We start from the raw sequence: 18558 nt of genomic DNA on the forward strand, positions 1-18558 counted from the left end.
GCTTTGGGTCAAAGTATCTTACCAGTTGAAGGTCGTAGGCAGACTTCCTGTAAGAAGTCCCTGTGCTTGTTTAGGTGTTTGTGAAGTGCCTTTTCTCGGATGCCTCGGGGGTGCAGGGCCTTGAGCGTGGCATCCAGTGTCTCAGGATCTTGGATGCACCACCAGCCAGAGCACATCTCTGTGAAGATTTTACGCGTGGGGGTGGGGAGTGGGGAACTAGCTATGAATTCCATGGCCTCTATCTGATGCCACCCCAAGGGTACTCACCTGCGGGGACGGGCTGGGCAGTCAGCTGGGTTAGATAACGCTGCTCTATCTGTTTGAAGAACTTACTGGGGGGTCTCCCTCTCCGTTTTGGCTGTCCTAGCCCTGTGAGACTCTGTGGTGTTCCCCCAGGGTCTCCTGCTCGCCTCTTAGCGGCCATCCCAGGTAAAGGGGTAGAAGAGAGCTGCACTGGAGAACAGGGGTTGGCAGCACTGGGTCTACTCATCTGTGAGATGAAACGTAAGGAGATGAGGGTATTTTAGTGTTTAGAGGAACCTAATGGCCCTACCCCTTGCCCCAGCTTCAGCAACAGCCCGCACGCAAGCAGTGGAGCCTGTAGCAAGATGAAGTCAATTGCATACCACTAATTCTGGCCACTTACTGGCTTGGAGGAGGCAGGTTGCTGAGGGGAGAGTGTAGGCTGGTCCTCAGAAACTGCAGGGGGTGGTGTAGGGGCAGCATTGCAAGGCATCTGGGCTGAGAAGTTAAACCAGGGAGCTTGAGAATCGGGGATGGATTCTGCCTCATCAGGCTCTGGCTCCTCCAAGGGCTGTGTTGGGGTTGGGTCCAGTTTTCCAGGGCTGCTGTCAGGTGTGAGGACTGAGCTGCTCAGTAGGGAGCCATGGCTCTGAGTCTGGCTCAGCCAAGACAGGAAAGCTGACTGGCTGAGGTCATGCTGGCTCTGACCCAAGGACAAGGGGGAGCCTTCTGGCTCCAGGAACCCATTTTGGGATTGGGGATGGAGCTGAAGCTGGGGTTGGGGCTGAGCATGAGCCTGAAGCTGAGGATGGGGCTGAATTTCACGCTGAAGCTGGGCATCAGGCTGTTCTGAACCCTGACCCCTAACAGGGGATTTAAGGTGCCTAGGTTGCATAGACCCAGGCTTAGTTTTCCGAGGTCGGCCTCGGGCCCGGGCAGGAGTACTGGCAGAGGTGCTGGAGCCAGCTAACTCCTTCTTCAGAGAGAAGGGGGCTGGGCTGGGGGCTGGATGGGCTGCCACTTTTAAGGAGTCAGTTTCCTGCTTTATCACATCCTCAGGAACTGTAAAGAGAAAGTGAAGAGCTTAAGACATACACTGATATATAAGGAGAAGGAAAGAGTGAATAATACTGGATATACATTTTATTTTTCTCTCGGACTTAATCCCCCTGCCCTGCCCCCTCCTCAGCTTGAGATTCAGTTGGGAACAAGTTGTTATGCCAATAAACAAAGTATCTGGGAAAGAAACACTATTCTCAAGTAATCATCAGAAGTAGCATAATCATAAGCTAACACTCATTAAGAACCAGATGTAAAACGCTATCCTAAGAACTAACTCATTCTAATCCTCTCAATCACCCTATGAAGTACACATACTATTATTATCTCCGCTTTATAAATGAAGAAACTGAAGCATATAGCTAGCTGGTAAATGGCAGAGCAAGTAGGTAGGAAGTCTTACTCCAGAGCCTGTTCTTTTAACCACTATACTACACTGATTTTCATAAAATGAAAAAAGCCCAAAAAGACTAGATAGAAGAAAGGGAACTGGTTAACTTTGGTTAGATAGGACTCAATTCAGGCTCCCATGAAATACCTACCTAAGCTCTCCTCTGTTCCTTCCACAAAGATACCAGCCAAATAGGGCAAGACCCAATAGCGGCGTCTGTAGCGGTCCTGACCCAAGGAGACTGCCCGAAGCATCTGGGATGAATGAAGCAGCTTTTTTCGAAAGAAGAGCTGACGCTGGGTAGGCAGCGGAAAAAGAAGATGAATAAAAAACACATTTCCAAAGAGTAACTCTGTCCGATACATGGGAAAAGGGCAATGGCTCTCAGCTTCCCTATAAAATTGATACCATCTGGGACCCCACTCATAAGGTGATCAAATCTCTTGCAGCCCACATCTCCAGCTCCTGGGAGGTTAGGAGCACAATACCTTGCTGAGTTTTTCTATTTGGCGCTCTAGCTCTGGGATGCTTGATGCTGTGGCATCAACCTGAAAAAGAAACAAATGGACAATGAGAGAAAGGGAATTATTAGAATCAAGAAAGAGAAAAAAATCGGTTTTCTAACTCCCACTGTCCTCAATGTGTGGCTAGTACCTCTCCATCTCTTCGACCCCTACGGCCATGGATAGTCGCCACAGTCTCTTCCTCTTCCTCTTCCTCCATGCCACTGGTCTCCTCCATGATTCGAGAACTGCGCCTCCGCCCCAGGCCCTCCTCTGGCCCTTGCATCTCTACCTCCGGTCGCCCAGTTCGCTTGGCCAGAGCAGTTTTCAGTCTTGAAACAGATTAAAGGAAGCTGTGGTGAGGAACTTGAGACTGCCACAAAAGGAACACCTGGAATCTAAGCCATCCTGAGCCCTGGGGTAAGATCCCGGCCCCAGGGGAGAGGATATGCGCAGCATCGAGTTCCAGGCAAAAGGAAGTCTTGGCTATGCTTCACCCTTTTCCCCTTCTCTCCTCTCTGGGCTCCATCCTCTGTCCTGTGCCTACCTCCGGAGCCGGCCTTCAACAATCCACTTGTTTTTCCTGTAGCTGGACATACTCTCCAGAGTCTTGTCAATCTCACTGGAGGAGAACAGGGAATGAGATTTTGAGGTAGAAGTGGTAACAAACACAGAAAAGAAGGGAGACTCAAGGGTGAAGGGGCTGTAGCTGAACAGGAGTTTCATCCTAGAAGGGCACCTGGGTGGCTCAGTCAGTTAAGCTTCCACCTTTGGCTCAGGTCATGATCTCATGGTTTTTGAGTTTGGGCCCCACATGGAGCTTGCTGTCAGCGCAGAGCCTGCCTCTGATCCTCTGCCTCCCTCTCTTTCTGCCCCTCCCCTCGCCCCGTTCGGAGGCTTTCTCAAAAATAAAAATAAACGTCGGGGCGCCTGGGTGGCTCAGTCGGTTAAGCGTCCGACTTCGGCTCAGGTCATGGTCTCACGGTCTGTGAGTTTGAGCCCCGCGTCGGGGTCTGTGCGGACAGCTCGGAGCCTGGAGCCTGCTTCCGATTCTTTGTCTCCCTCTCTCTCTGACCCTCCGCTGTTCATGCTCTGTCTCTCTCTCTCTCAAAAATAAATAAACATTAAAAAAAAATAAATAAATAAAAAATAAAATAAAAATACACGTTAAAAAAAAAAAGAAAAGAAAAAAGGAGTTTCATCCTACAGCCTAGGTTGGATAAAAGTCTTAGATTCTCCCTGGGAAGGTACGAAGATACAGTCCCAAGTTGCTCCAGCATCTCCAGAGCATGGCAGTGGATACACCCACCACACACTTCAGGATGGCTAAACTCCTCCCCTTCTCGTTCCCACCAAGGCATACAGTAACCTTCCCCACCCCAGCCCCTCACTTGATGATGAGCGTGGAACCGTTGAGCTCATGTACAAGGAAGGCCAGGACAGCAGCCTTCTGCTGGGGTGGCTGGGCCTGAAAAGGCTGGGTGCGCAGGCTGTCACAGAGGGCTGGCTCCACTCCATACGCCATGAGGAAGCAGCGCAGGATCTCAGACACATTGTCTCTTGTCAGTGGGATCTCAGACACCTTCTCTCCCAAGATCTTTAAGGACTGTTTGGAGGAGAACAGAATAGGAGTTACAAGAAAAAGTGGAACAACACAAGTTGAGAGAATATGGAATAAGAAAATACACTAGGAGACAACTATGAGGTGAGAAGAGGTAAAGAATGAAAGTTGCTAAGATGTGATGAGAAGACAAAGAAAAGGTACAAAAGGAGTAAAACTAAAGGAAAATAAAATAAGCCGAGGGAAGTCAGAAAGAAAAACAGAAGAGAAAATATAAGGAAAACAGAAATAAGAAGAAATCAGATCTCCCTTCACTTGCCCTCATTTAGGGAGGGGCTTTCATATGTTTAACTAAAAGAGAAAACAAAACTGAGACAAAGCCCTGGATCCCAGGCTCCCCAACCCATCTGGGAAAGGCCCTCACCTGACAGTAGGAAGGCAAGCCAGGATCATAGAGCGCAGCCTTCAGGAGCCGCACCAGCAGATCTTGCACCTCACCCAGGCTGTCGCCTTGACACAGGAGTCCCTCCTGTAGGATCCCCAGGCTGGGTACATCTTTGGCAGGGTCAAAGCCCAGCACCTTGCCGAAGCTATGCAGGAATTCCACGATGGTCAAGCAGTCTGAGAAGGCCCCACTGGGCAGGATCAGACCAGGGATGCGTGAGAAGTCAGGTAGAGGCTGTAAGGATAAAAGTGGTAGGGTTGTCAAACATAACTGAAGGCAACAGTCCGGATATCTAGGAAGTTCTTCCTTGAATGGAAATGTCCGCACAACTGGCCCTTCTAGAACCCAGAAACCCAGAACCTGTTACTGTCCCCTCACTACCTGATGGTCAGTCAGACACATATCCTCTGTGGGCTTCTTCATCTCCTCCAAGATCATCTGCTGCCTCTGCCGCTCCTCCAAGCGCCTCTGCATGGCCAGCGTTTTATCTGCTTTACAGGCTGACTTGCCTTTGGCCACTTCCTCCTTTTCCTTCACTTTTACCTTCTCTTTCTTCTCTCTCTTCACTTTCTCCTTCAGTTTTTCCTGCTTTGTCTTTACCTTCTCCTTCTCCACCTACTCACCCAAGGGAGAGAGGAACCAAGAGTTCCATAAAGATTCCAGTCACCACCCTTCCCTGGTCCCCATCCTCCCGACCTCAGAACCCACAAACATGGCTATAAAACAAGACCAACTCACACATGTCTTGCAAAATCAGTTTGGTGACTTCAAAGTTATACTTGTGTGTACATGCACCTACCTTGGGTTTCTTCTTAGCTTCCTTCTGCTTTAAGCTCTTGGTCTCTTGTTTCCGCTTGTTTCTGGCCTGTAAACCATAAGGGAAGTCATTTCTCCTCAAACTCTGAAAGCATCTCTGCTTGGGCTAGGATTCAAAAACAGACAAGGGTGCTGGGGAGGAGAGGTGAGAGATGGGATGAGGGGTTGGCAATGGATCAATTCTCTCACCCTGGAGTTACCCATGTGATTCTCGAACAAGCCCAATTTTCTAAATCAAGCCCCCCAAAATTCCAGGTAATGAAGGTATGCTGCTACATGAGGTGGGGAGGTGGCAAATGAGGGAGAAGGAAGAAGAGACAACAAAGCAGACTGTAGGAAAAGCTAACCCACTGTGTAATCTCTCTGATGTCCCTCACCTGCCCTTGGACAGTAGACTGACACTCTCCTCGTTGTACCTTCTGCTTCATCTTCTTCTTGATTTTAGTCATCTTTGCTTTATCCTCCTCATTCAGTGTTTCTGTGAGGGCAGAAAGAAAAATGAAGGGTGTGGCAGATAGAGCTCCAGCATTCAGAGTAGCACATGCCTGTCACAAAGCTGGCTTCCCAAGCAGCTCCCTGAAAAATCTAAAAGTTTGGTTTTTAGTACACATAAGAAAATGTTGGGGGCGGGGGAGGGGGGGGGGAATGTAGAAGAGACACTGGCTGTGGGGTAGCACAAAAAACTCAAATGGTATCTCCTGTCCAGAAGTCCCAGCCCCTAAAACAGGTGGGACTACTTTAGAAGGGGTCCTAGAAGCCCCAACAGAGTAGCTTTGTAGCCCATCTTTCTCCCAGGCTACCCAACAAGGGCAGCTACCCACACACTGATTTTAGAGCAGAGAAAGAAAACTGCCAGGGAAAGAGGGTCGTCTCCAAAGTTGGAGGCACCAATTAACAAAAAATGTGCCAGAAAGAAAGGGCTCAAGTAATGGACATCGCAGTAGAACTGGATCAACAGTGACATAACTATTGCTTATGTTCGGCTCTTATGCCTTACTCTACTAAAAAATACAAATTTCTTTGCTTTTGCAAGACTGCATATTGAAGTGGAATGCTGCAAACAATAGAATATTTTAGAATTGATGTTCTTGATAGCATAATACATATTCTATTCTGGCATGGACACACTACCAGCACCACAGCTATACAGCAGCCCTCCAAATTAGATAGATACTATCTGCAGATAAACCAGTATACACTTCTAGTAAAATGTGTCTTGCTCCAAGTCATGTGGTCAGAATGTGGCAGAGCTGGAACTCTGAAGAGGAGTCAGAAGACTTTTTTTCAAATTTTTTCAAATTCTTCACTCTACAGCAGGGTACATGCAATATTTATTGAAAAATTACACATATTACCTGTCTATCCACTAAAACAGCATGAATAATCTTTAGATTCAGATGTGAATTCTGAACCTCCATGATGGTGGCAATGAGTAAGGTAAAAGTGTACAACCCAAACCAATAAGCCAAGGAGCTAAAAGATGGCAAGAAAGGACATGGAAGCCCTCTCCTCTCCTATCAACATCTGGGGACTGCCCAAGGCTCCACTAGGATAAGCAATTCAAGAAGAAACTGGTTGTTAAAAAAGTACCACAAAAGCGCTGGGACCCTGGTGCTGCTTTCCAGGGAGGAGAAGGTGATTCAGAAGGTTCATTCTGTCCAGACAATTAATATCAGTCATGCTCCTGAGAAACCCAGGCATCAGCAAGTCCTTAACATTTCTAATACTTCACATAGCAAGCAGAATCCTAAAGTAAGAAACACCACTGTACCTTGGGCCTCCAGTTTCTTTAGGAGGCGGTTATCTGTCTTATTCAACAGCTCAGTGATTTTGACCTTCGGTGGCCGACCTCGTCCCCGTTTCACCTTGGGGACTTCCTTAGTCTTGGCCTTCTCAGTGTTTCGAGGTCGGCCCCGTTTCCCCGTAATTGCCTGAATCCTGGAAGGGATCTCCTCTGCTGAGAGCTGCACCCACTGCAAGCCCTAAGGTAATGAAGAAACCTGTTATAATGTGAGGGTGCAAGCCACCAGATCCTTGAATCATTCAATGCCCAGAACCTCCAAACCCCACAAGAGGAAGCTACAGCTTGTCCACCAACTCTTTCTCAGAGACAAAAGTGTATTTAACCCTGCAATGTGCACCTCTGGTGTGTCTCTCTCTTCAAAGAAATCTCCAACAGGCATACGGGGACTGAAACTGAAGTGCTCACGACGGACATTGTGTACCACGTTGCGGCTCAGGTACTAAAAGGAGAAGGAAAAGTGGCATTAATGAAGTCACAGCCCTATCATGCCTTGGTCCAGCAATAGCACAAGGATAAGCCAAAGAGCAGAAAATGCTAGCCTGTTGCCACTGGGCCCAAGAAAGGGGCCTGTGCTTCCCTTAAAAAGCCCGTGAAAGCTACATTACCTTGATCACTTCTGGGAACTGTTTCATCCTCTTCCCACAGGGGCCATAATACCATGTCTCCCCCTGCCATCGGTGGCTACCCTTCTTGATGCGCACCTCTCTCCGCCACCTGCCAGAGAAGCACACGTGCCCTGCCGCCAGGTCACACCCCTACCCACACACAAGCCATCCCAGGAGCCAAGCCCACTGAGATGACCCTCCCTGCATCTGTCTCGCTAGAACTGCATGTAGACGCAAACAGCATGAGACACAAACTTGGCTGGAAAGCAGATCCACAAATCCCTCAGGGCCTTGGAGAAAAGTAACCCACCCAACTACGTGTGCCCAGAAAGACCTCCACTCCTGCCTTTACATAAAGTCAGTATAATGAGCAGCCAGGAACCCCCTCCCTGATGCCATTCATGGCAATGTCTGGGTTTCCAGCAAAGAGGAAGAAGACTTGAGGGAGTAAAGGCAGAAAAGACAGGTGGGGAGGCAAGCAGAAGAGTAAACTTGCTGCTGACTCCATGAAATGCCTTCATAGGCCAAGGTTTAGTGAGGAACTCTGTTCTGAGAAACAGATTATTCTAAGACTAAGCCCTATCTTTCTCTCAAAACATTAAGCAGAATTCTGGGACTCCTGGGTGGCTCAGTCAATTGGGCTTCCAACTTCAGCTCAGGTCATGATCTCACAGTTTGAGTTCAAGCCCTGCATCTGGCTCTGTGCTGACAGCTAAAACCTAGAGTCTGCTTCAGATTCTGTCTCTCCCTCTCTGTCCATCCCCTGCTCGCACTGTGTGTGCCTGTCTCTCTCTCTCAAAAATATATATTAAAAAACAAATCAACCCTTTAAGCAGAACTCAGACTTGGTGACCACAAGTAGCCTAGAGGGGTGGGAGTGGAGAAGATCAGGAAGGCAGTTATTCTTATAAGTCCCTTGATGTCAACTGGCTTGCTCATTCTGGTCAAATACCATTCCTGCCCTTACCTCTCCAAAGAGCATTAAAAAAAAAATAAATAAATGAATGAATGAATGAATAAATAATCAATCCCAATTTATCAGAACTCAGCCATTCCTCATTCACTGCTATCCCTTCTCTAAGCATATAAAACAAGTCAGCTAATTTGGATATCTGAGCTCTAGGGTCACCAGCGGACTTTGGAAAAGATAACAGCTGCAGCCCCTGGAGCAAAAAAAAAGTAGCCACTAGATGAGGGAAGAATAGGTGAGGGGAGGCAGATGCTGGGAGAAGAATAGCCTAAGAATGTCAGGCATTATCATTGCAGATAACTGTCCTTTAATCCATTCTTGTCTAGCCCATTCCTCTCCATCTCAGAAGAGATGACCTCTCTCCTTCCTAGAGTCATTCGTTAAATTTGTCAAGGTCAACATATGGAACAAACTAGAGCATTTACCCATGCTGGAGGGGAAGACGAACTTCTTCTGGGGTAGCAATACGTCTCCTTAGGACATCACCTTGGGAGGAAGACAAGGAATATCGAGTTAAGAATTCAAGCAAAACAGGGAAGGCCAGCAGGGAAGGGCTAAATGTCACATAGGACAGAAACTTTTCTTGGAACTGGCTAGGAGTAAAACAGAATCTGGACACTCACCACTACCAGAAGTAGTGACTCCTTCTCCAGTGATTTCCTCCAGGTCGGCAGTGGTTTCAGGGAGGCTGCTGACATCTTTATCTGCCGGGGAGGCTGTTGGGAGGACAGCTGCTGGGGAAGCTGCAGGGGACACTTTTGGGGAGGTCACCGGGGAGGCCGTCAAGGAGACTTCTGAGGAGACTGGTGGAAGGGCTGCTGAGGAAGTTGGAGAGACAGCTGGGAATGCTGCTGGAGAGATGACTGGAGAAACTTCTGGGGAGACTGCTGGCGAAACTGCTGGGGAGACTTCTGGAGAGATTTCCAGGGAGGCTGCTGGCGAAACTGCCAGGGAGATTGCCGGGGAGGCTGTTGGTGGGGCTGCTGGTGAAGTTGCTGGATGGAGCTGAATAGTGGATGACTGGTCAGGGGCTGGCTGGGTCAGAGATGGTGGGAAGTCTGAAGACTGAGTCTCCATTTCTTCCTGTTCTGCATCACTACCATTGTTCAGGTCAAAGGTGTTATCTGGAATTGAAAGGGATAAGATGGATAAGAAAAAATAGTGTCCTACAAAGAAAGAGAATCTACTCAGTCAAACCTAGACTAAGCTAAACAGAATTACTTCCAGTGCTTTCCCCTGGGGTTGGAAAATGAGAAGTAGCCTCTGGCTATCCTCCCCAACCATTCATGAAGGTCAAAGAGCAAAGATGCTGCTGTCACTGTGTGAAGAAGTACCTTCTACCTGGAGCCAGTAAGGCCCCTGGCCTTTTTCCTCCTTTCCCACAAGTTCTTCTGGGTGAGGGCAGAAGTCAGAGTGTAACAGCCTATGCCTTTAGTCTATCCCATAGCCCCCTCAGCTCCCAGCAAGGCACCCACCCCTAAGACTATAACTATGGAACTGGTTCTCTCACCTTTTCCTGGGCCACAGACTCTCTGTCCTACCTCTCTTCACTTACCTTGCAGGACAGACTCCCCAAGGACAGGTGGAGAGGTGGGGCTGGCAAAGATAGAGGCTGAAGTTTGACTGTCATCTGCCAGGAGACTGAAGGCAGTGGCGTTATTGAGGGAAGGGCAATCAAGGGCAGAAATCACAGGGCTGTCCTCAAGAGGCAGCTTGTCCTCTGTACCCATCAGCTCCGTGTCATCTATACCATAGAGTCCTCCACTCACTGGCTCTTCAGGATGTGGAAAAATCAGAAAACAAGATTTAAGAAATACTGGTATTATATCCCAATTCTAGTTCCCATCTTTCTAATATTAAATTAAGGACGTATCACAGGTCTCTCCCTGAAACAGTAGTCACCAGACTTTAGGGATTGTAAAAGCTTGAAATAGAAATGAAGGGAAAAGCATTGACTCTGTATTAACCCACACACCAACGGAAAATTCTAGCATCCGTCACAAAATAGGCCTTTCTTATATTTCAGTGGGGTAAAAGGTAATTATTCACTGGCAACAGTTTCCTTTCTAGTTACTGAGAACTCAAATAGCCCAACTGTGTGGTAATAAGTCCTTATCCAGTGAATTATTACAGCTCAGGGCTCTTGGCCAAAAGGAACACTAGGAGAGAACCTGGGAAATGAACCAATTCAGCTCAGAGTGCAGTTGGCCCAGTCAGCCAGTGGCATGAACCTGTGGTTGGCCACAGGATTATCTGGAGGCCCCAATGCCCCAAATTCCTAAATACTTTCCCTGGTTTACTATCTCTTCTAGGTGACAGAGCTGGCTACCTTCTGCATGGACATATTGAATGGAGCCAGCCTCCAAGCCTACCCGGTGCCAGAGGGTTGAAGGGCTCCAGAGAGACTTCACTGAGGATTGGAGTGTCTTCCAGTTGATCAGGAAGATGTGAAGGATCATCTAAGCAGCTCACTGTGGGGTCAGGGACCAAGACTGAGACCTCTTGGTGTAATGATTCCACAGAAGGGACAGAGCCATTGTAGCCACACATCTTCAGTTCTAGGAAATCCCAGAAGAGGGCAAAAGTCAAAATCAGGGCCTTAAACTGGTTCATTCAGCTACAGTAGACAGCCAGTCTTTGCTAGAGGGATGTTCATTCTTTCAGTAATTAGGGGTACCAGTTTTATGTCGGATTCCCAATCATACCAAGATACTCTAGTGAGCAGTGCTAGTAAAATCCTATTGCAGGTAAAGAGAAGGGAGAAGAGAGTGGGGTCTGAGACAAGAACCCTGTCATGTTCTCAGCTATTTCCCCCATCTAGTGGGAACAGGTGGTAAACAGAGAAAATACCCTGTGATTTTACAGGGTGGTCACCCTTATATGTGGAATCAATAGCAAACTAAGCATTTATCTATTTTGAGGACAAAGATAAGAGGATTGTCACATGTACCAGTGCTAACAACAACAACAAGCAACAGGAAACTGAGTAAACAAGCAATGGTATGCTCTGCCTGTTTCTTCCCTCCTTCAGGTGTCAATCACTACTAGGGCTCAGCCCACTTTAGCAGCCCAGTCTGGCCTTGCCACAGCCAAGTCAAAATTGGCCTCAATGCCCCCTGCTAAAGCCCCAACCCCTTCCTATATTTTGGAAGAAGCCCTTCTTGATGCAGGGTGTCTGTTGGGGCTGTTTCAGGCTCGCCCACCTGCCCTCTCCAGGCCAGCAGCTCTGCATGAGCTTGAAATAATTTGCACTCCCACTCTCGAGCTGGTGCTGCTGCCACAAAAACACCAGCCACTTGGCTCTGCTAATCACCAACATGCAAATCAGCCTCCACTGCAGAGAGCTGGAAAGACAAGTTTTCCTCACCTCAAAAAGCCACTGCCCCCCACAGACCCCTTTTTCCTCTCCCAACCCAACTCACAGAGCCATAGTTATACCTGGCTGCTCTTCTTCCAGCTCCAGGCTGCCTACCAAGCCAGTGCCATTCTCTGCCACAACTGAAGTCAGCTCCTTTTCTGCCGCCTCATTGGGATGGATACCACTGCCTACCTCCTGGGAGGGTGCAAAGGTCTGGATGCTGGATCCCAACATAGGAGAAGTCTGTGGGGAGGTGAAAAAACTAGGGGGTCCATTGGGCATCACCTCAAAATTCTGGTCAGGAAAGGAATCATACAGTTCCTGTGAGTCGAAGTTAAGCCCCATGGGACTCTGGGTACCGTTGGCCCAGAACTCTTGGCTCCCAGCCCGAAGGTTAGTGTTGTGACTTGGGGATGAAGGTTGCCGGCTGCCCCCAAGGATGCCGTTGAGTGGGTATTGTCCCCCCGAGAACTGGGAGAGAAGGGGTGGGTCCTTGAGGTTGCTGCCAGGATTGGCAGATGGGTACTGTGAGTAGTTCCAGAGACAGTCGTAGGCCACGCTGGGGTGATGGAGGTGTGAGGTGCTGGAGGAGTGGGGAGCAGAGTTCAAAATCCCTGAAGTAGTAGTGTGAGATACAGTAGATAAGCCATTAACATTCACATCCCCATTCAAACCTGGCAGAGAAAGAGGAAAAAGGGTCAGTTACAGATATGTATGCAAGTAACTCTACCACCTCTACCAAAAGAACAGCACTGACTAGAAAAAGGGAAGGTAAAGGGGAGGGGGATTCCCCCTCCACTATATTTATAGCTTTTCAGTCTCCAGGGAACACCAAACCCAGATGCTCCTGGATGTAAGCTTAGCAACTGCTTCTGAGGCTGCTGAGTAGGGGGCTGGGGAGCTCTCCTGGCCTACCACAGGAGCGACCAGCAGAGAGCTGGCTGTTGCTGCTGCTCAGGGTTTTTTTATTTTTTTATATGAAGCTGCCTGCAGACTCCCTACAGTGACTTGCATTCTTCTCCACCCTCATTCCCTAGAGGAATTCTTCCCTTGGAAGTGGCATGACTGAATTCTCCAGGCCCCCCCCTTACCCCAGAGCCTGTTTGGCCCCACAGTGGCACCAGAAGGGACAGCCTCCACCTCACTGGCACATGCAGATCCAGCACTTTGTGCTGGGCTAAGAATAGAATCTGCAGTCACCACAGCGGCAAGATCCCAACTCAGAAGGCTGGGCTTGGTCCCTCCCCATTGGAACTGGAGGGTAATATTGCAGGGGGAAAAAAAAAAATCACTGCGTGACTAGTACTACAGACTTCAGTTCTCAACACCAATGGCCACCTCTAGACTGGAGGACAATTCAAATAAAAGGAACCAGATACTAAAGAAGCTGAGGGGGAGGAGGGTCCTCAGTGTAATAAAGGAGCTTCTATCCGCAACCCCCTTGTGGAGAACAGAAGGGAGAGGTGGTTAAGTATAAGCCTACAGCAGTATTTTTCTGCTGCAAGGAAGGAGGAAACCATTTGGGCTTCTCTCTGCTTCCAAGCATAAAGTACCTGAGACCCAGGCAAGATTAGAGAAGTACTTGGCACAGCTATGGTACAGAACAATTGATAAGCCAAATCCAGGAAAAGACCTGATCCTGGCAGCAACACTTCTGTCTGGAATTATAGACGTTTCTCTCTAGGGAACTAGGTAAGCATTTAAAACTTCCCTGTCCCTATCTTCAACTCTCAAGGACAGGGGTGGCACACACACTTCAAGCATCTGCCCTCTTCTTTGCTACACAAACTGAAAGGCAAATACATCCCAATCTTTACCCAATCCCTCCACCCCCAATCCTAGGGCTGGCTTCTCCAAGCTTTAAAAACAGCTTCTCAGAGGGCTGGACCTTTATCTCTCTCATGGGTCCACAAGTAGTTATCAGAAGCAGTAGCCACCTCACCATTCTGGCAGTAGCCAGGGAACAGGGCTGACAGAAGAGCAGGCTAAGATGAACAAGCCAGGATGTTTTTCTAACCCTTTCCAACCTTAAGTCAAGACTAAGAGTATCACTTCATAAACCCCTAGAACTTGTTCTTAGAAACTTGCTTTCTCTCCAGCAGCTGAAGTTCTGAAGATTTACTTCCTCCCTCCCCACCTGGCAAGAAAAAGAGCTGTTGTGAGGTAGGGGAGCCAAATCTTATCCCATCAACCTGCTCTAAAGGAATGATGCCCACTCCCTCCCCAGGCCATGTGGCCCTCACACTCACTTTTCCCTTGCTGGGGGAAGTTCATGGGAGACCCGTTAGTGTAGAGGCCCTCCCCTGAGGAGGGAGAGGGTTTCAGTCCTGAGGCAGCAGGTGCAGGGGGAAGGCCAGTAAAGTTAAAATGGTCGTTTGCCTCCATTTCTGTAGGAGGGGAGAGAGAGGGGAAAAAAAATACTGGCGGTTAAACAAGGTTATGTCACCTGGAATCTTCTAGAGGGAATGCCCCCTCCCCTCCATCTACTTACCCTTCTCCTACCTAAGTACTGGGGAGTGTGTAAGGGTACAGGTTGAAAGATGAGGTGGAGGAAATATACCCCTAACTGGACAATGACCGTACAGAAACAGTCTTTTAAAGTCAGACTCATAGAGATACAGAGTTAGTGAGAAAAACCAAGCTATAAGCCTGAAGGAATCTTTCCCTTGTGTGAATCATACTTCTTAAACTTCCAGTTTAGGTTATCCCTCTATGTTAGATATTAACCCTCTATTATAACATTTTAACCTTCTCCATCCTTTTTTTTTTTTTTTCTTTTCCCCTCAAGGTAAGGCCAGAGTCCCATTCCCAGGGACCACAGAAGGTTCTCAAAGCCATCTTTTTGATAGGAAACCATGGAGATGGGGGTTGTTGGCAGAAAAAGCATTTGATACATTTGCTGCTTTATTATTATACTTGAGTTAAATAATTTCCATGTTATCCTATCCACAGCCCTAAACATCTGAAGAAGATAGTATAGTACCTTAGCAAAGGAATATGGAAGGAATATATTTTAGGAAAGGGGACCATAATAGCAAAACTCAAATCGTCCAGCAACACTTCTACTCCTTTTTCATGGTTTTCTAAGAACATAGCTCAGAAAAATGTCAGAGGTGGAAAACTGATTAAAGAGGGTGTCCAAAGGAATATTGGTCTGTTATACCTATATGGTTACTTCCTAATGTTTTAGTTTTGTGGCTTAAATGTAAAGGGTGACAGAGAGAATAGCTGGACATCTTACATTTATAAAGGGTGGTGGCTCATTTGGGGGGCAGTATGGTTAAAAAGCTCTTCACCTTGTCCTGAATATGAGGTGATATACTACTAAGAAGAAGAAGAAGTAAAGCCCTTGGTCAGAATATATTTAACTTTGACAGAGCAAAGATAAGAGGAAAGAAAAGATGCAGAAGCCAGAATTATTGTAAAAGTCTGATACATCAATCAGATACCTATGATGTAGTAGTACATATTAATTTGATATGAAAGAAACATGATCGGGGCGCCTGGGTGGCTCAGTCGGTTAAGCGTCCGACTTCAGCTCAGGTCATGATCTCACGGTTCGTGAGTTCAAGCCCCGCGTCGGGCTCTGTGCTGACAGCTCAGAACCTGGAGCCTGTTTCAGATTCTGTGTCTCCCTCTCTCTCTCTGACCCTCCACCGTTCATGCTCTGTCTCTGTCTCAAAAATAAATAAACGTTAAAAATAATAATAATAAAAAATAAAAAGAAACATGATCTGTCTTAATACAGAAAAAGCAACTCCTTGGGTTACTATGTTTTTAAAAAGGGCAGAAGAATTCAGGTAGAAAAATCTATTTATTTACTTATATTTTTAATAATGTTTTTTAAAGTTTATTTATTTCCAGAGGGAGAGAGAACACAGGCGCACATGTGAATGGGGAAGGGGCAGAGAGAGAGGGAGACAGAGAATCCCAAGCAGGCTCCAAGCTGGAACCCATGAACCACCAAGATCATGACCAGAGCCAAAAGTAAGAGTGGGACACTTAACCCACTGAACCACCAGGTGCAAGGTAGAAAGATTTCTTTATCAAGCTCCCAAGATGAGGCAATAAGCAAATCAAGATGACATTTTAAATAACCTCTTTTTAAAAAGAATCAGAAGGGGCGCCTGGGTGGCGCAGTCGGTTAAGCGTCCGACTTCAGCCAGGTCACGATCTCGCGGTCCGTGAGTTCGAGCCCCGCGTCAGGCTCTGGGCTGATGGCTCGGAGCCTGGAGCCTGTTTCCGATTCTGTGTCTCCCTCTCTCTCTGCCCCTCCCCCGTTCATGCTCTGTCTCTCTCTGTCCCAAAAATAAATAAAAAACGTTGAAAAAAAAAAAAAAATTTAAAAAGAATCAGAAGTAAAACTTTTTAAAGAATTAAAAACATATATGACCATATGACCACTGCCCAAGGTTTGGAAAAATCATGTTTTTAAATACGCTAGATAACGCAAATTAGACACCATTAGGTGTTCTAAGCATGAACTGTATTTATGACATGATAGCTAGAAGATTTTCCAGGCTAAATACCCTAATTGTCCCTACCTTTATCAATTTTAACTGAAATTAAAAAAAAATAAAATAAAAGCAATCTGTATTTTGTTGATATAAGAGGAAAAGTTTTTAGGATTGATCTGCTTCCCATCTTCACTCTAAAATAAGCAGCAGACCTAAACCTGCTGTGCGTCAAAGAAACTGGGTCTTATAGAGAAAAGACCTCAGGATCCCCCAGGATTTCCCTACAATTTAAAAAGGGCCACTCCTCAGTAATGAGGGATCTGAAAAATAAGCATCATGAGATTAGTGATCCTTCTGAAATGAAAGGAGGAAAGTTCATTCCCTAATCTTCTAGGTTAGGTTAGGTTCCTTCCAAAGCTTACATCACAGAGCAAAGAGGACATGCAGTAATTCATTTCGGAAGTCCTAGAAATGCTATTCCTGGAGAGCCAATCTCATTGGATCCCCACTTCTTTCCTCCCCCAGTTTTATGCATAGCCCTACCCCCCATGGTGTGTGTGTGACATATACACACCTTCTCTCCTATGTACACCAAAGGATATGCTTCCACTCAATGATAGGCCACAGTTCATTTTTCCAATTTCTATTTGAATCTGTGAGGAAACTAGTGACCTTCTCCTCTCTGCTACTCTGGGAGAGCACAGCATTTCCGGTCTCATAAATTACATACTAATAAGAATAAATGGATGGCTCACAGAAATCAGATAAGTAAAAGGAATGGGAAGTTATCTAGTGCCTGAGGTCTGTTTCCCCACTAGCCTCCACTGAAGGGTCATCAGGACCACAATCGCTTCATTTACAGGAAGATTCCTAGAAATATAAAATACTCTTTGTGCTGTGCAGTGAAAATAGCACAACATAGTGGGCTCTACATTCAAATCCCAACTCTACTACTATTAGCTGTGTGACCCTGGGCAAGTTACTTAATGTTGCTGAGCCTTAGTTTCAGGATTACTAAAAATTTTAGTACTCACCTCCATGGCTTGTGAGGATAAAAAGATAACCAGCCCCAAAGATCAAAATATAAATATAATTTGAAACCATTACCAGTACTATAAAACTAGGGGTAATCCTTCCAGTCAGACTTCTTTACCCTTGACTCTTGATTTCAGATGTCACTTACCTACGGGATCATACCATAGGAATGCAAAAATGTGGACAGCAATAAAGCCAGGGTTATTTCATTTCAACCTTCCTACCCAAGATGCTTTTCACAATAATGCCTGAAGGTAAATTATGCCCTCCCATCTATACTCTCCCTCCTACTAAGGAGAACAGGTAAAGCAAAGGAGAGTCTCTCCCTTTGAACTAATAGGATTTTGGCCAAATGAAAAAAGAAATCAGCACCCAACCCCCAGAATAGCAGACAGCTCTCATGACCAGGAAGTACAATCAGGCCAGCACCCAGCCCAGTCCCAGGAGTATGTAAATGGATCTCTTAAGAGACTCTATGCTTCATTTTTAAGAATTAAGGGACATTGCTCCTTATGCTTGAAGCAGTAAAGCCCTTGCCACACAGCCAAATAAGGCTGCTTTTCAACTGTTTTCCTCAGTCCCAATTGAAGAGCTACTTACCCTGTGGATCTGTGACATGATTTTAACACAAAAAGGCTGACAATGCACAAAATGTTGAAATACAGATTATAGATTTCAACACTGTTGCAGGTGCCCTGACCAATTCTAACACCCAGACTTCTGAGGCTACCCCCAGAAAGACAACACACATTAACCATCCAGCCTGATACTTTGGCAGTAGCTGCAGCTTTTTGGTTCATTCTTCCTATATAGTATACCAAAGTTCCACAGAGAGGTTCCTAAATGGGGGGGGGGGGGGGGGGGGGGCCGTCAGGGGAGTAGGGAGGGTAGGAGGGAAGAGGTAGGAAGAGATTTCAAATGTTTTCTTTTTATTAAACAGGAAACGCAAATTTTACTGTATAGTAAATAAATCATACCGCTATCTTTTGGCTCCATAATTGTGAATGTTACAAAGGATATTTGTCAACTCTACTCATCTCTGGATTCACCTACCATACCCTAATAAGTGGTTCCTAACCAGGGGTGATTTTGCCTCTGGAGACATTTAGAATTGTTGTTGAAAAGTATATACTACTGGCATCTAGTAAGCAGAAGCTAGAGATGTTTCTAATGATCCTGCAATACACAAGACAGCCCACACACAACAAAGAATCTTCTGGTTCAAGAGATAATTTGTGCCAAGGGTGAAAAATCTTGTTCTAATACAAAAACTGCCCCATTCCCCAATTCCTGTCCCACACCCTGAGGGAT

General features: G+C 46.6%; 1 protein-coding gene across 7 annotated transcripts in view; it reads right to left on the reverse strand.

The window, feature by feature from the left end:
• The window catches only part of BAZ2A (bromodomain adjacent to zinc finger domain 2A), a 35230-nt gene that overhangs the window by 5000 nt on the left and 11672 nt on the right, over nt 1-18558 (reverse strand). For 6 of the 7 annotated variants that reach the window (XM_007081511.3, XM_015537283.2, XM_042992550.1 and 3 more), the window contains 21 exons: nt 14005-14142; nt 11836-12429; nt 10770-10955; nt 9953-10171; nt 9021-9521; nt 8823-8883; nt 7428-7536; nt 7160-7261; nt 6790-7000; nt 5396-5496; nt 5002-5067; nt 4584-4817; nt 4182-4436; nt 3588-3802; nt 2744-2818; nt 2348-2528; nt 2182-2241; nt 1845-1989; nt 647-1305; nt 268-490; nt 23-178 (listed from right to left, as the gene is read on the reverse strand). In XM_007081511.3, coding sequence (XP_007081573.2) covers nt 23-178; nt 268-490; nt 647-1305; nt 1845-1989; nt 2182-2241; nt 2348-2528; nt 2744-2818; nt 3588-3802; nt 4182-4436; nt 4584-4817; nt 5002-5067; nt 5396-5496; nt 6790-7000; nt 7160-7261; nt 7428-7536; nt 8823-8883; nt 9021-9521; nt 9953-10171; nt 10770-10955; nt 11836-12429; nt 14005-14140 — 4489 coding nt within the window. In that variant the 5' untranslated portion in view covers nt 14141-14142. Of the gene's footprint in view, nt 1-22; nt 179-267; nt 491-646; nt 1306-1844; nt 1990-2181; nt 2242-2347; nt 2529-2743; nt 2819-3587; nt 3803-4181; nt 4437-4583; nt 4818-5001; nt 5068-5395; nt 5497-6789; nt 7001-7159; nt 7262-7427; nt 7537-8822; nt 8884-9020; nt 9522-9952; nt 10172-10769; nt 10956-11600; nt 11725-11835; nt 12430-14004; nt 14143-18558 lie in introns of those variants that run through there. The other variant, XM_007081512.3, reaches the window with a different exon arrangement.

Source organism: Panthera tigris, chromosome B4 (genome assembly GCF_018350195.1).
Source record: "Panthera tigris isolate Pti1 chromosome B4, P.tigris_Pti1_mat1.1, whole genome shotgun sequence".
NCBI lineage: Eukaryota > Metazoa > Chordata > Mammalia > Carnivora > Felidae > Panthera > Panthera tigris.